General features: G+C 47.4%; 1 protein-coding gene across 4 annotated transcripts; it reads left to right on the top strand.

The window, feature by feature from the left end:
• Positions 1-513: 513 nt before the first annotated feature.
• SLITRK3 (SLIT and NTRK like family member 3) lies at positions 514-11,625 on the top strand. 4 transcript variants are annotated; one of them, XM_074298128.1, is made up of 3 exons: positions 616-1,319; positions 2,169-2,346; positions 7,299-11,625. In XM_074298128.1, the coding sequence occupies exon 3, from the start codon at positions 7,317-7,319 to the stop codon at positions 10,278-10,280; it is 2,964 nt and encodes a 987-aa protein (XP_074154229.1). In that variant the 5' UTR covers positions 616-1,319; positions 2,169-2,346; positions 7,299-7,316; the 3' UTR covers positions 10,281-11,625. The 4 variants fall into 4 exon arrangements, with proteins under 4 accessions (XP_074154230.1, XP_074154229.1, XP_074154227.1 ...); XM_074298129.1 differs by lacking the exon at positions 2,169-2,346 and having other exon boundaries at positions 514-1,319; XM_074298126.1 differs by lacking the exon at positions 616-1,319 and having other exon boundaries at positions 1,725-2,346.
• The last annotated feature ends 3,289 nt before the right edge of the window (positions 11,626-14,914 follow it).

Genomic DNA, 14,914 nt, shown 5'->3' with positions numbered 1-14,914 from the left:
ATAGCCACTCAAAAACTCCCCCCTGTCTGGTACAATTTATTGCAGGCTCTTGGCGAAGGGATGGTTCCAGATAGAGAGATGGTTACCGGGACTACTTTTCCTATTCAGTTGGAGAGTTTAGGGAAAGACTTCTTTCCTTTCCCCCCAATATTTCCCTGTGAAAAGGGCTTGTTTAAAAAGAAGGAGGAGAAGGAAGGGGACGTTAGTTTACACTGCAGATTGGCCAGTGCCTTGACAGGACTGCATTCGTGTGACTGCAGAGAAGGACCACTAGCTTCTCCAACGAGGATGGGATGCAGGAAGGAGACTATCCAAAGATGCTCTACTTGTTAACACGACTGCCCCTATTTCATTACTTTGTCACCATCCTGGCACGCATCTCTTTTCTTCGTCGCCCCCTACAGACACACTCACACGCGTCCGCCCGCCCGCGCGCGCGCGCGCACACACACACACACACACACACACACACACACACACACTCACACTTCAGTTTACTCCCTTCTCTCAGGCAATGATAAATAGATGAATTGCAAATGTGTGCGTTTTCCAAGCTGTCCCTGGTTTGTCACGAAGGTGGGAGACAGGTTGCACGTCACTTAGAGAAGTCCTGGATAGGAGGATGAGGGGGAGGGGAGGAGAGGGGAGACACCCACCCGTTCGCCCCTCTGTGCTGAGCCCAGGAATCCTGGACACGCCGGGGCTGTAATTTTCCAAACAGACGCTCTCTTACCTCACCATCGCAATTAAACGAAAGTTAAAAATGCGTCTCTTAGGGGTTCCCAATGATGCGGAAACCCCTGTCTGGTTTGGAAACTGAGTTGCGCTTTGTGGATAGACCCCGGAGAAAGAGTGGGGGAGGGGGAGCAGGAGAGAGAGAGAGAGAGAGAGAGAGAGAGAGAGAGAGAGAGAGAGAGAGAGAGAGAGAGAGAGAGAGAGAGAGAGAGAGTCTGAGCAGAGCGCGCCAGCCAGAGCCCCAAGCCCACTTCCTCCCGCACCAGGGGATCTGGCGGCGATGTGTGAGCGGACTGCAGCCGCAGCAGCAGCAATAGCGGCAGCAGCAGTGGCGGCATTTTTCCCTAGCCAGCGGGGGAGGGCCCGAGGCTGGGGGGCATTTTGACCCAGGCTCCAGCTGCTGGGATGATCAAGGGGGCAGCTCAGAGCCGTGGCTCTCTCATTCCCCAGTTTGGGAGGGGAAAAGGAACACAGACTATTGAAAAGGGAACACAGACTATTGATGGGTCGGGAGTCCTCGGATCCAGTTCGGCGTGGCCCCGGATGCCCCGATCTTCAGCCGGATAGCCAAGGCGCAGAGGCCGGTAAGTAACGCCCGATCCCATTTCGGTTATTTCCGGGCGAGTGAAAGTGGCGCTCTGGGCAGAACCGCGGCTAAAAGACCCGGTTCTCGTCATCTTAGGCTGTCCCCTCCGCCAGTACTCTACCGCTTTGCCCTTCTCTGGTCCGCAGGAGCTCTGGACCGGGAAGGGGGCAGGGCGGCAGGTTCCCACCGTCAAAGGGCTCCCCTCCTGGACCAGGGCTCCGCTTGCATTTGCCCTAAATCCTGGAACCCAATGGCGCGGATCTAACCATATGGCCATCTTTTTTCAAGCCCTCCCCCCACCCCTTCCCTTTTCTGTGCCTCTTCCCCGTCTGGTTAAAGCTGGCATAAATAGTTGGATCTGGTCCACCCTCCACCCCGCCCGCCGCCTCTCCTCCCCGCCCACCACCCACCTCCCCTTCACTCCTTACACCATCCACCCACCCTGAGGGAGCAGGGTAAAAGATGCCCTGGGAGCGAAGGAAGCTGTCCCACCTTCCACCGAACTGAAGGAGGCACCAAGCTAGGATCGCCCTATGAGTGACATCCTTTCCAGAAGAGGGGTGAGGGGCGAGGCGAAGGAAGAAAGCACGGAATGCAGCAGGACCCAGACGGCGTTGGGCTCCCAGGGATCGAACACTCTGTGCCCTCACTATCCGAGAGGACCTCGTTTGGAAATTAAACTAACGCTGTCCTTGGAAACTTCCTTCTGAGAGCGATCAAGCAGGGACCTCCAAAGCCGACGCGCCGAGTTCCGAAGCACTGGGGGTCTCGAAGTAGATGTGCTCGGTGCTCCCCCCCACCCTCAATCGCTATGCAGCGACCATTTCTCCCTTCATCTTATCTACAGGACTCGAAGGTGGAAACACTTAAAAGGATTACAAGCGTGCTTTGGTGACATCTCTGAAAGTTGCTGGCTGGGGAAGGGAGAGCAAGAGAACAAGGAGATGGCGTTATGGATACAATTCATCTTAAGGAGTTTGCAGCTCGCCTAGCCAAGCCACTCTGAGCTAACTCAACATGGATAGGTATTGATTGAGCTCTTTTTCTACTTTGCTTAATTGAAATCAATAACTTAACCTCCATGTATTTTAGTGCAGGCGTGTCTACTGTATTTATGGAGCCGGGGCTATGCTGTCCATTTTTTAAATGATTCTTGCATTTTTTATTCGCTTCTTGAACGTTAGACTGGGTGTCTAGCAGGAGAATGAAAGAGGCTAGGAGACAGATGAATGTGTGTCGAACCCCTGGTAATTAGAGCAGATTATATGCTACACCAATAAATAGGCCAGGTGAAAAATCGGAGGCTTTCCCCCTCTTTCCCTCCCCCCATCTCCTTTGGCCTGTATATGTTACTTAGAATTTTTTTTTAAAGCGCACTGATTTTAGCTTTCAATACTTTCCCATTCTGTACACCAATTCATTTTGCCTGGATGTTAGAGGATTAGGGAGGGGTTTGCAAGAGACTTGGGGAAAATGCATGATGCAGCGTTTAAATTATTCGGATTATTATTTTCTGGGGGAGAACTCTTTCAGCTGGCATAGTGACACATTCACTCAGCTCCGGCGAGATCTCTTGGAATTAAAGAGTAGGGGTGATGCTATTGACTGCCTTCCTGGAGCCTGGGAGAGTTGGGGAGAAAGGACTCCTTGTCCTGCTCTTTGAGAAGCAAATGATGGCTGGTGCTCCAGTGGACGGATCTGATGCATGGGGACTCCTTGGGGTCCTTCTAACTTTTAGGACCCCTTTTCCCAAGGCAGCTCCCTAGAAACCGTGATCGGGAAGGGGGAGAAAAAGGTAGAAATCGAGTTAACTGTTTAGCTGGTGTCCACTCGCTTTAAGGAGGGTAGTTCAAGAGAAAATAAGTCCCAGTTCCAGCGAGGGACATTGACAATCACTGAGTTGTTGTAGCAGAGGATGAGATTTCAGTGACCCCCATATTCCTCCAACAGATCGTGGGTTCTAATGAGATACTGGAAATAATATTCTCTTGGCACAGCTTGGTGGTGGGGAAAGAGGAGAGTAGTGGGGGAGGGGATCTGAGGGAAAGAAGGGGACTGGATTGTTCATAAGCGAGAAGGGGAACTCTAGTGTGTGTGTGTGTGTGTGTGTGTGTGTGTGTGTGTGTGTGTGTGTGTGTGTATTTGTGCAGGATGCCAAGCTGATTTACCTTGAATAGAAAGGAACCAGAGTGGATCTAGCCTATAAGAAGGAAAATCGAACCCATTTATGGCTTAGAATGTGAGACGATCTTTAGCAGCGTCTACATTGCTTAATTGACTGCAGTTTCCCATCAGAGCTCCTGGGAACTGGGGTGGGAGTGTGCGTGCATTTTTTAACGCATGTTTTCGTGCATGGAGGAAATGAATAGCTGGATGGGAGGAGTGCATTGTTGATCAGGGGTCCCTAGCTGTTTGAAGCTCGCAAGTTTCAAAATGGACAATCGAGGGGTACGTTTTTCTTGACAATTTCCTCGCCACACTTGATGGAAAATCCCTCTGCTAACTTTGAGTCCTGGGGAAACGGAGAGGGAGCCCCATGCTGGGGCCACAAGGTCTCCCCCAAGTGGCTCTCTGACCACAGAAACCCAGAGGACTCCGGCCAGCTGGGGATCTCTTCTGAGCAGCCCCTTTTTGCTCTCCACCACTTTCCCCTCGTTCTCTGGTTTCTCCACAAAGCTGCATTACCTTGTTGCGGGCTTTCGTGTGAAAGGGGCTGAGGAAAGAGCTTTAAAAAGGAGGGAAAAAAATTCCTCTTGGAGACCGATGGGAAGATTTGAATTGCCTGCTAGTCCTAGCCGGCCGGGTGCAGCACCCTCTCTCCCGCCTACTGAGCCCCCTTCCCCCATCTCTTTCTCCCTTTAGAAGAGTGGGAGGGGAGGGATTGGCAGCAGAAGCAAAGGGGTTAAGGTCCTCCTCCCTGCCTCGCGCTTTTCCCGGTGGAAGAATGCGAAATGCCCTGCTGTTACCCGAGTGATCCGGGTCTCTTCCCAGGGATTCGCTTCGCCTCCCTCCCTTGGAAAGCAGCTCGCCAACACGAGGCTGTTGAATCTCGGGGAGGAAGAAGAAGCCTTCAGCTGCGGCAGCAACAAAAGGACTCCTGCTGCAAAGGGACCGGAGGGGAATGCTGGCTCCTGCCGGAGCCCGCCAGACCCCCCCAGGGGACGGGCAGGGCTTGGGCAGCCGGGCACAATCCAGAGGGACTTCCTGGCCGCGGCTCCCAGCGCTCGGGGAGGGGACGGTCCGTGAGGCCGAGCTCTCGGGGAGGTAGGTGTAGGAACGTGCAGGCAGTCTGACTGTCCCAACCATCTGAATCAGCGGAGCCCAGCTGGACTTGGGAGTCACCGTCTGGCCACTTAGTTCTTTACTGGAGAGTTCAAGGCCAGCGCTCTCGCTGACCTCCCCTCCCCGCCTCGATCGAAATTATTTTCAGTGGCTTCTACTTCTTTGCCTTTCTTGGTTAGCTAAAGCTGGACCGCTTCCCCCCCCCCCCTCATTCCCACCCCCACCCCGTGAAGACACATGCGGGCGCGGGCGCGCGTCGGCGCGCACACACACGCGAGAAAAATGTGCAGTCAGGGCTTCCCAGTGCGCGCTCCCGAACCCATGCTAAGCGCGTCCCCCCCTTCATTTGTTCCTTTTCTCGGAGCTCATTTTCATGACGTGGAGAAGCCTGATCCAGGGCAACAACACATATCAAAAAAAAAAAAAAAAAAAAAAAACAAGCGCGCGAGAGAAGCCCGAGATCCTCTACAGTGATTGAGCCTTCTCTCCCTCCCTCCTCCCCCCACCCCCCTGGATGGGCTGCTGGTGCCCAGAGAAGGCAGCAGCAGCAGCAGCAACAGCGGAGCCGGCTGCCTGCAGCAGCAGCCCCCTTCTTCAGCCTCCATTGAGTGTGCCAAGCGGCAGCTCTGCATCCTAAAGAAGCCCCATTGAGAAGCCCATCGCATTCACAGCACGTCTGAGAATTAGGGATTTTTCTCCCCCCATTTTTTGTCCCCCTTTGCTTCAGCCGAGAGAGAGAGAGAGAGAGAGAGAGAGAGAGAGAGAGAGAGAGAGAGAGAGAGAGAGAGAGAGAGACAGAGAGACAGAGAGACAGAGAGACAGAGACAGAGACAGAGACAGAGACAGAGAGAGAGAGAGACAGAGAATCTTTAAACTCCAGGGTTTTTTGGTTTTTTAGATGTGCTAAAAAAAAAAAAAAAAAAAAAAAAAAAAAAAATCCTTCCAAACAGGTAAGTCGAATACTTCTGTTTTGTTTTGCCTAAATTTTAGAAACCTCAGTAGAGAAAAAAATTACGATTTGATCCTAGATGGTAAAGGCAGAAGATATTAAGTAGATTTTCTTATTTTGCAAAGGAAACGGAGAGAACTGATTGATGCTGCAATAGATTCTTCTCTTTTCCTGTAAATGTGTTTGAAGTGGTTATTTGCACAAAGTGTGCTTCTCTTGCAGCTGTGTGCATTTTCTAATGCAAGTTGAATCTAAAAATGTATGTTTTCCCATTTTCCTTATAAATTCATCCCTCAGTCCCTTAGAAGCCAAATTGATCAAATAGCCCCTTTATGTCTCGTGTGTGAGGAAGATAGAGATGCTAAAATTATCTTTATATTGTTATATCTCTTGTTTGAAAGAAAAAGGCCATCCATTTCAGCTTGCTAATTCAGTGCCTTGGGAAGGACAATCAAATAAACTGCATTATTATAATTTATTCATGTAGGCATTCCTTTACATTATATGATATCTAGGGAAGAAAAAGCAGGGCCATGTGGGAATGGACTGTGTATTAGCACAAACACTTGCAATTTTCTTTTTTTTTTTTTTTTTTTTTTGGTGGGGAAGGGGGCAGAGAATAGCTTTCTTTTGAAATGTATACTGTGTGATGGCCCATTTATCCTCAGGTAAGAGCCAAGGTTTTCTTATTCTTTTTACTCTCCACCCATCTCTCAAAGATCCCTCCTTCTCTCTTCTCACTTTACCCCCTTCTCTCAGTTTTTCACAGGATCTTTTAATTTCTCTCAGGGCAAAGATACCATAAGCCAAGATGGGATTTTTGAGCCATTCAATGCACATATACTTTCCTATTCAGTAGACTTTAGCTGTCACTCTCCTTGAACCTGCCAATTCCATGGACATGTGCTCTGGAAAGACTAATGATTATTAAAGACTTCAACCAAGTAAAGATGTGAACAGTGTTTGTTTAATTAACACCTGCATGCTCTCCATAGGTGTTTTTTTTTGGGGGGGTGGGTGGGTGATATAGGTGGGAGATGGAGGAACTTTGTGTTGTTCATCATCTTATCAAGTAGGCTGTAATATTTTCTCAAGAAAGTCTCTTAAGTCTTCCAGGCATATCCATATATCCTATACATTCCTGCCAAAGAAATAGAATGATATGCTCTCAGATCATTTCATTGCACCATCTAGCATGATAATTTTTTGGGGGTTGTGTGTGTGTGTGTTTGTATGAATGTATGTGTATCTATGTAGACCTACATTTCAGTGAACTCTATTTTTATCTGGTTTTTATTTGGACTTCTCATAAGAGCTACTGAGCTTTCCTACTTCTCAGGGCAGGAAGGTGATGGGTATGGGAGGTGGAGGAGGGGAGAAAATTTCTAGTACCTAATGTATCTTAATATTATGGATTCTGAATCTGCATCAAAGTGAGCAGTTTGATTTCATATTTGTCTGCTATAAGGGGACACAAGAAACCTATCTGGTGATAAGCCATTTATTTACTAAATGTGACATGGGCTGAGGCAAAGGGTAACTCATGATGAAACATTTTAGTATCTCTCAAATCCAAAATATAGGGCATTCTGGAAACATTGAACCTGGTTCAGGTTTGAACATTGGCTAACTGAACTTTCCATAAGATTCATAAAAAAAACCCCCACATGTAGGAGTTTATTTTAAAATAGTGCATTATGACTAAATGCTTAAAAAAAAAAATCCACATTTTTATTTCTCTTGCAGTTTGATCAACACTGAGTGATGAAACCTCCCATGGCTGAAACTCTCCAGAAAGGAAGGATGCTGTGGATAATTCTTTTAAGCACAATTGCCCTAGGATGGACTACACCCATTCCCTTGATAGAGGACTCAGAGGAAATAGATGAACCATGCTTTGATCCATGTTACTGTGAAGTGAAAGAAAGTATTTTCCATATCCATTGTGACAGTAAAGGATTTACAAATATCAGTCAGATTACTGAGTTTTGGTCCCGACCTTTTAAACTCTACTTGCAGAGGAATTCCATGAGGAAACTGTACACGAACAGTTTTGTTCATTTAAACAATGCTGTATCTATTAACCTTGGGAACAATGCTTTGCAGGACATTCAGACTGGGGCCTTCAGTGGCCTCAAGATTTTAAAGAGGCTGTATCTACATGAGAACAAACTGGACATCTTCAGAAATGACACTTTCCTGGGTTTGGAAAGTCTAGAATATCTGCAGGCAGACTACAATGTCATTAAACGGATTGAGAGTGGGGCCTTTCGGAACCTGAGCAAATTGAGGGTCCTGATCTTGAATGATAACCTCATCCCCATGCTTCCCACCAATTTATTTAAGGCCGTCTCTTTGACTCATTTGGACCTTAGGGGAAATCGGTTAAAGGTCCTTTCTTATCGGGGAATGTTGGACCATATTGGTAGGAGCCTGATGGAGATCCAGCTAGAGGAAAACCCCTGGAATTGTACCTGTGAAATTGTACAATTAAAGAGTTGGCTTGAACGAATACCATACACGGCTCTGGTTGGAGATATCACATGTGAGACCCCCTTCCACTTTCATGGGAAGGACCTGAGGGAAATCAAGAAGACTGAACTCTGTCCCTTGCTGTCTGATTCCGAAGTGGAAGCCAGTTTGGGAATTCCCCAGTTGTCATCCAGCAAAGAGAATGCATGGCCTACTAAACCCTCCTCCATGTTGTCCTCTGTCCATTTCACTGCATCTTCTGTTGAATACAAGGCTTCCAACAAACAGCCCAAACCCACCAAGCAACCTCGGACACCTAAGCCACCTCCGACATCCAGGGGCCTGTACCCTGGGCCAAACCAACCCCCCATTGCTGCTTATCAGACCAGACCCCCGATTCCCATCATCTGCCCTACTGGGTGTATCTGCAGCTTGCACATTAATGATCTGGGCTTGACGGTAAACTGCAAAGAGCGAGGGTTCAATAACATCTCTGAACTTCTTCCGAGGCCTCTGAATGCCAAGAAACTGTATCTAAGCAGTAACTTGATTCAGAAGATCTACCGCTCGGATTTTTGGAATTTCTCCTCCTTGGATCTCTTGCACCTGGGGAACAATCGAATCTCTTACGTCCAGGATGGGGCCTTCATCAACCTGCCCAACCTGAAGAGCCTCTTCCTGAACGGAAACGACATCGAGCGGCTGACTCCGGGCATGTTCCGAGGCCTCCAGAGCCTGCACTATCTCTACTTCGAGTTCAACGTCATTCGGGAGATCCAGCCGGCGGCCTTCAGCCTCATGCCCAACCTGAAACTGTTGTTTCTCAACAACAACCTGCTGAGGACGCTGCCCACCGACGCTTTCGCTGGCACCTCGTTGGCCCGGCTGAACCTGCGCAAGAACTACTTCCTCTACCTTCCAGTGGCCGGCGTCCTGGAGCACCTGAACGCCATCGTGCAGATCGACCTCAATGAGAACCCCTGGGACTGCACCTGTGACCTGGTGCCCCTCAAGCAGTGGATCGAGACCATCAGTTCGGTGAGCGTGGTAGGAGACGTGCTCTGCGGGAGCCCGGAGAACCTCACCCACCGCGACGTGCGCTCCGTGGAGCTGGAAGCGCTGTGCCCAGAGATGGTGCACCTGGCGCCCGCCGGGGCCTCACCCGCAGTGCCCGGAGAGGTGCACTCCGCCGGGGGGCCCACCGGCGCCTCGCCCTACGAGTTTGCTCCCCCTGGCGGTGCCGTGCCCCTCTCGGTGCTCATTCTCAGTCTGCTGGTCCTCTTCTTCTCGGCCGTCTTCATCGCTGCCGGGCTCTTCGCCTTCGTGCTGAGGAGGCGTCGGAAGAAGCTGCCGTTCCGCAAACGCCAGGAGGGCGTGGACCTGACCGGGATCCAGATGCAGTGCCACCGCCTTTTTGAGGACGGCGGAGGGGGTGGCGGCGGCGGCGGCGGCGGCGGGGGAGGCGGGGGCGGCGGGGGGCGGCCCAGCCACCCCTCCCCGGAAAAAGCGCCCCCCGTGGGGCACGTCTACGACTACATCCCCCACCCAGTGACCCAAATGTGTAACAACCCCATTTACAAGCCCCGGGAGGAGGAGGAGACCTCCACCGTGGTGGCAGGCCCGGAGGCTGGGGGGCCCGAGCGGGGGGGTTCGGGGACGCAAGCCCCGGGGATGGGGGAGCTCCTGGGCGGAGAGCAGTTCCCGGAGGCGGCCAAGGAGAATAACAGTAACTACCGGACCTTGCTGGAGAAGGAGAAGGAGTGGGCCCTGGCGGTGTCCAGCTCCCAACTCAACACCATAGTGACCATGAATCACCCTCACCCCCACCCCCACCCCCACCACCCAGCCGGAAGTGGGGTGGCCACGGTTGTGGGAGGCACTGGGGGGGACTTGGCTGGGTTTCGGCACCACGAAAAGAATGGAGGGGTGGTGCTTTTTCCCCCAGGGGGAGGCTGTGGGCCTGGCAGCATTCTGCTGGATCGCGAGAGACCGCAGGCCACCCCCTGTACGGTGGGCTTCGTGGACTGTCTCTATGGTACGGTGCCCAAGTTAAAGGAGCTGCACGTCCATCCTCCTGGCATGCAATATCCAGACTTACAGCAGGACGCCAGACTCAAAGAAACCCTTCTGTTCTCGGCTGGAAAGGGCTTCACAGACCCCCAAACCCAAAAAAGCGAATACCTCGAGTTAAGGGCCAAACTCCAAACCAAGCCGGATTACCTCGAAGTCCTGGAGAAGACAACCTATAGGTTTTAACGGAAAGAATAATAATAATAATATAATAATAATAAAATTTAAAAGGTTTAGCGCTTTTTTTTTCAAAAGGAAAAGAAAAAAAAGAAATATATCCTTTCCCCGATTTCCACCCGGTTCTAATGAGTCAGTCCTTATTTTTTTGTTTTTTTTTTCTTCTTCCTCAGACCCTTGCCCTGTCCCCAACAAAACAAAATCCGCATGATAACTAGAGAATCCAGATGTATGCTCTTCTCCTCCCAGATGTGTTTTGGAGGACGGGCCATACTCAGATCATTAATCAATGAAGTGCCTTCGCAGACTTTTGCCAGCAAATGTTATCAATCATTATTTTTTTATACTGAAACTTGAGACTTTTGACTGTGCCATGTTAAAGGTATATTATCTGGGATCTTTGTATTGATCCTAATTAAGTAAAAATTCTATGTGCTTTTTTTTTTTAAGTAACTTTTTTTTTTCTTTTGGTTTGTGGGAAAGGGAAAGAAAAAAAAAAATAAGGTTGGCCTTTGGGGCTTTCTCTCTTGCCCATCATGGCGCAGATTTCTGTACATGTATTAACAATGCAGTTTGCTGCATGCGGAGGGGGAGGGAGGGGGCGGGTCTTGCTCGAATGTTCTCACTCACTCTCTTGTCTCTTTTACATACGCACAGCTCTAAATTGCCCCCCCCCCCTTTCCCCATTCCCTCCCTCCCAGCTCCTTTGCCGCCTTGTCTCCGCGGGCGCGACCCCGCGCGTAGAGCCGCGCGCACGCACGTAGATACACGCACACACAAGCATTCACTCTTTACTGTTCTCATCCACCTATACCTTCCCCACCAAAGCATTCGGAGTCTTTTTACCCAGCCCCCACTCAGCTCTGACCTTTTGATCCCTCCCTTCCCCCTCTTCTTCCCCCGCCCCCACCCAAATCGGGAATCCCAATCCCATCCTAGGCCGAATCCCCCAGAACCTAAGAAGCCCACCCACGGCGCGCTTGGGATAAGCAACTTCTTTGTGACTTCATCCTGATGCCAAGATTTTTTGGAGAACATCCGCACTTTCTTATATACATAATATATAAATAGATATATATATATATATATATATATAAAATATAAAAAGCAACTGGGAATATATATAATATAAATATAAATATATCACTAACAGCTTTGTAGGAAGCACTTTTAATGTTTTTCTCACACACAAAGGTTCAGAAACAAATGTGCATATATTTATTCTGTACTTCAGTGACTATCAATTGTAAAGGTAATGTTTAATAATTGTATAGTGATGATGCGTCTGGTATAGCTTTCCTAATAAAAAAAAAAAAAAGTTTTGAAAAAAGTAGACATATGTAGAGAATACAAAGCTTGACCCTGTAACCCCCAGCTAGGCCGTTCTGTCCTTGTTTCCCTTTTTGAGTTCAGGTCTTCTTCCTCACCCTTTCCCCAGAATTATGTGGTTTTTAAGTGCTATGATGGTTCAGTTTTGATCAACTTTTCTCCCTTCCCCTCCTCCACCCCATTTGAAATGTAAAATGGAAGGAAGGAAGGAAGGAAGGAAGGAAGGAAGGAAGGAAGGAAGGAAGGAAGGAAGGAAGGAAGGAAGGAAGGAAGGAAGGAAGGAAGGAAGGAAGGAAGGAAGGAAGGAAGGAAGGAAGGAAGGGAAAGGAAGGAAGAGAAAGGAAGGAAGGAAGGGAAAAGAAGGAAGGAAGAGAAAGGAAGGAAAGAAGGAAGGAAGGAAGGAAGGAAGGAAGGAAGGAAGGAAGGAAGGAAGGAAGGAAGGAAGGAAGGAAGGGAAAGGAAGGAAGAGAAAGGAAGGAAGGAAGGGAAAGGAAGGAAGGAAGAGAAAGGAAGGAAAGAAGGAAGGAAGGAAGGAAGGAAGGAAGGAAGGAAGGAAGGAAGGAAGGAAGGAAGGAAGGAAGGAAGGAAGGAAGGAAAGAAGGAAGGAAATCAACAACAAATTTACTATTTGCTCTCCTTTCTCCCAACACGTAGCAATAGCAGACTGCAACTATGTTGCCCAGATCAGTCTGGCCCAAGCTGGCTTCCTAAATGGGAAGGAAAGGCAGGAAACAAGCAAAGAATAAAAGAATATTTTGTTAGTTGCAGGGCTTTTAGTTGGATTAGCCCTGGGGAAGACTGGAGGGTCCCTCACTGAGGGAGAGTGGGCTGTAGCAACAGTGTTTTCAACTTGTATCAGGGCACTTGCTGTGTTGCATTTTATCTTTTATATTTTCCTCCCTCTCAGGAAAACTACCCGGAAGCCCGTTTGTTATCTGGGAAAGTCTCCCAGCCTTGACATTTGTTTTTTCTCATCTTCCTGCCTCCCACCGCATCTCTATATGATCCCTCACCCTTTCCCCTCCCTTCCTGAGGAGTCATTAAAATCATGTTGGAGAAAGAAAATAGACTAGACGATAACCCCAGCTGTAGCCCACTGATGTGTGAGTGAAACCAAAGATAATAGGATTTTTAAATTATGTATGTGCTTATTTATTTATTTTAAAACACTCATACCATGGTCTTGGGAGGAAACGGAGTTGACCCAGAAAAAAAACAATCTGTACAAGTTTGAGAGTCGGCACAGACGCAGATCGACCAGCAGAGGGCGACAGAACCCCAGCGATTCCAGGCCCCCGCTGCTACTACAGGAGCGTGTAGACCAACTCTGGTTTTCAATTTGTGCCTTCTCCATGGCCCCAGAGTAGAAATCCATCCTTCCACCCTGAATGCAATTCGCCGGACATCACTAATGCCTTACATCAAATTGCTTGTTTTTTATTTTTATTTTTATTTTTTTTTTTATCCCCCCAAGGGAGTGTTGTGAAAAGCATCTCTGGTTGCAGCTCCCAGGCTGTGCCCTTAGAAAAGGCCTCAGTGTCTCTGCTCTGGAAGATCTTGACTAGACCAAGTAGTCATCAGAGACGTGCACTCGGATGAAGGACACCCACACAAACACACATGCAATCTTAATGATCTGTAGATTTTTTTTTTCCCCCCAGGGCAAAGATCTTTCTTTGCAATTGACTAACTTGTATCTTACATCTTGCTCAATAGAGTATTTTGGAAGCATAGCAAGGGAGTCACTGTGTGATGAAATGGTAATCTATGGAAGTTTTTTTTTTTTTTCTTTTTGAAGTGGGCAAGCTGCTAATTCTTGTGGAGGACTGAGAGCTAACGGGGTCATTAGGGATGATCTAGTCCAATCTTCTCATTTTACAGATGGAGAAACTGAGGTAGATGAGGTCACACAGGTAGTAAGTGATAGAAACTGAATTTGAGCCTTTGTTTTCTGATGCTAAATCTAGCTTTCCTTTCACAGCATCTTCTTCAAGTGATTTATCCAGGACAAAGCAGCGGGTGTCACAAGCAGGACTTGAAATCTGTGACAGATTTCAAGGCCAACTCTCGCCCCCTGCTGCTCCAGAAAGAAATGTCATTCTCTAAATATCACTATATAGCAGAGACCTGATACTGCAAAGGGCCACTTTCTATTTTTTTCACATCTCCCTCCTTTTCTGTTCTTTCTTATAAGTGCACCTGATATTATCACTTTTTGTCTTGTTTGTTGCTTTCTTATCATCTCTTCTTTCTTTTCTTTTTTTCTTATTTCTTAAGAAAAAAAAAAGCCATAACAAGAGATCCTGGAAATCAGTCCTCAAAATGAGGAGAACACCTATTTCTGTAATCTGTCTATATAGTATTGGCCCCGTTTCCCAAAACCTTTTTTTTTTTTTAATCATGGACTAAAATTAATTCAATCCTTCAGTTTCCTAAAATACATTATTTCCCCCTTCATCATTCATCAGTTGTTTATGACTAGGGAAAATCATAGGCACTTGATAGACAAATGCAAACTAACCTCCAGTACCAAGTACAGCCTAGTTTCTTCTCATGGGGATCCTCATATCCTTGATAAAGTTGTACCTAACAGAACAGGGCATATTGTGCAAATCAGGTCAAAATCCAAGCCCTAATACTTCTGATGTTTTAGACATTTGAAAAGTAGTCCAGATCACACCATAAGCTTAAACATATTGACGTTCATATTTTAGTTCAAATGCAAAAGCAACTAAGACTTGTCTTAAACAGTGATATTCAATTCACCCTTTGAGAGGAAGCAAATCCATTCAGTGAAAATAAATATATACTATGAGAATGGAATTTTGTATTTAAATAAGATAATTTGAGAGATTTAAATGGATTTACTTTCCCCCTCAGCACCCCTTACCCTCACATTTTCATTTGTTCTTCAGGGACACAGGAATAGGCTCTTTTAATAAAAACTCCACAGTCTCTTAAAGGCCTTTTTTTTTTTTTTTTAATCAGAGGGTAATTAGAATTGTTTTATGATTTTGCTGCAATTTACTCGTTTGATTTTCAACTCAATTCTGAGTCATAATCACTTATCACCTCAGTAGACCTAGATTTGAGAGAAATCTGCTGTTATTGTATAATTTTTTTCCTGAGTCATAATAATCACATTTCAGAATCCTTTAATGTACAATTATTCCTGTTCATCTAAGAGATGGCTTGTGATAACCAATCCTAATACCATTTTCATTTCAATTCATTAGTGGCTCTGACAAATTATAAGTGCAGTTTTGTTTATCATTTATTGAAAAACTTTCAAGAAATCACACAACTTCCATGTG

Source organism: Sminthopsis crassicaudata, chromosome 3 (assembly GCF_048593235.1).
Source record: "Sminthopsis crassicaudata isolate SCR6 chromosome 3, ASM4859323v1, whole genome shotgun sequence".
NCBI lineage: Eukaryota > Metazoa > Chordata > Mammalia > Dasyuromorphia > Dasyuridae > Sminthopsis > Sminthopsis crassicaudata.
This window is presented reverse-complemented; position numbering and strand designations above follow the sequence as displayed.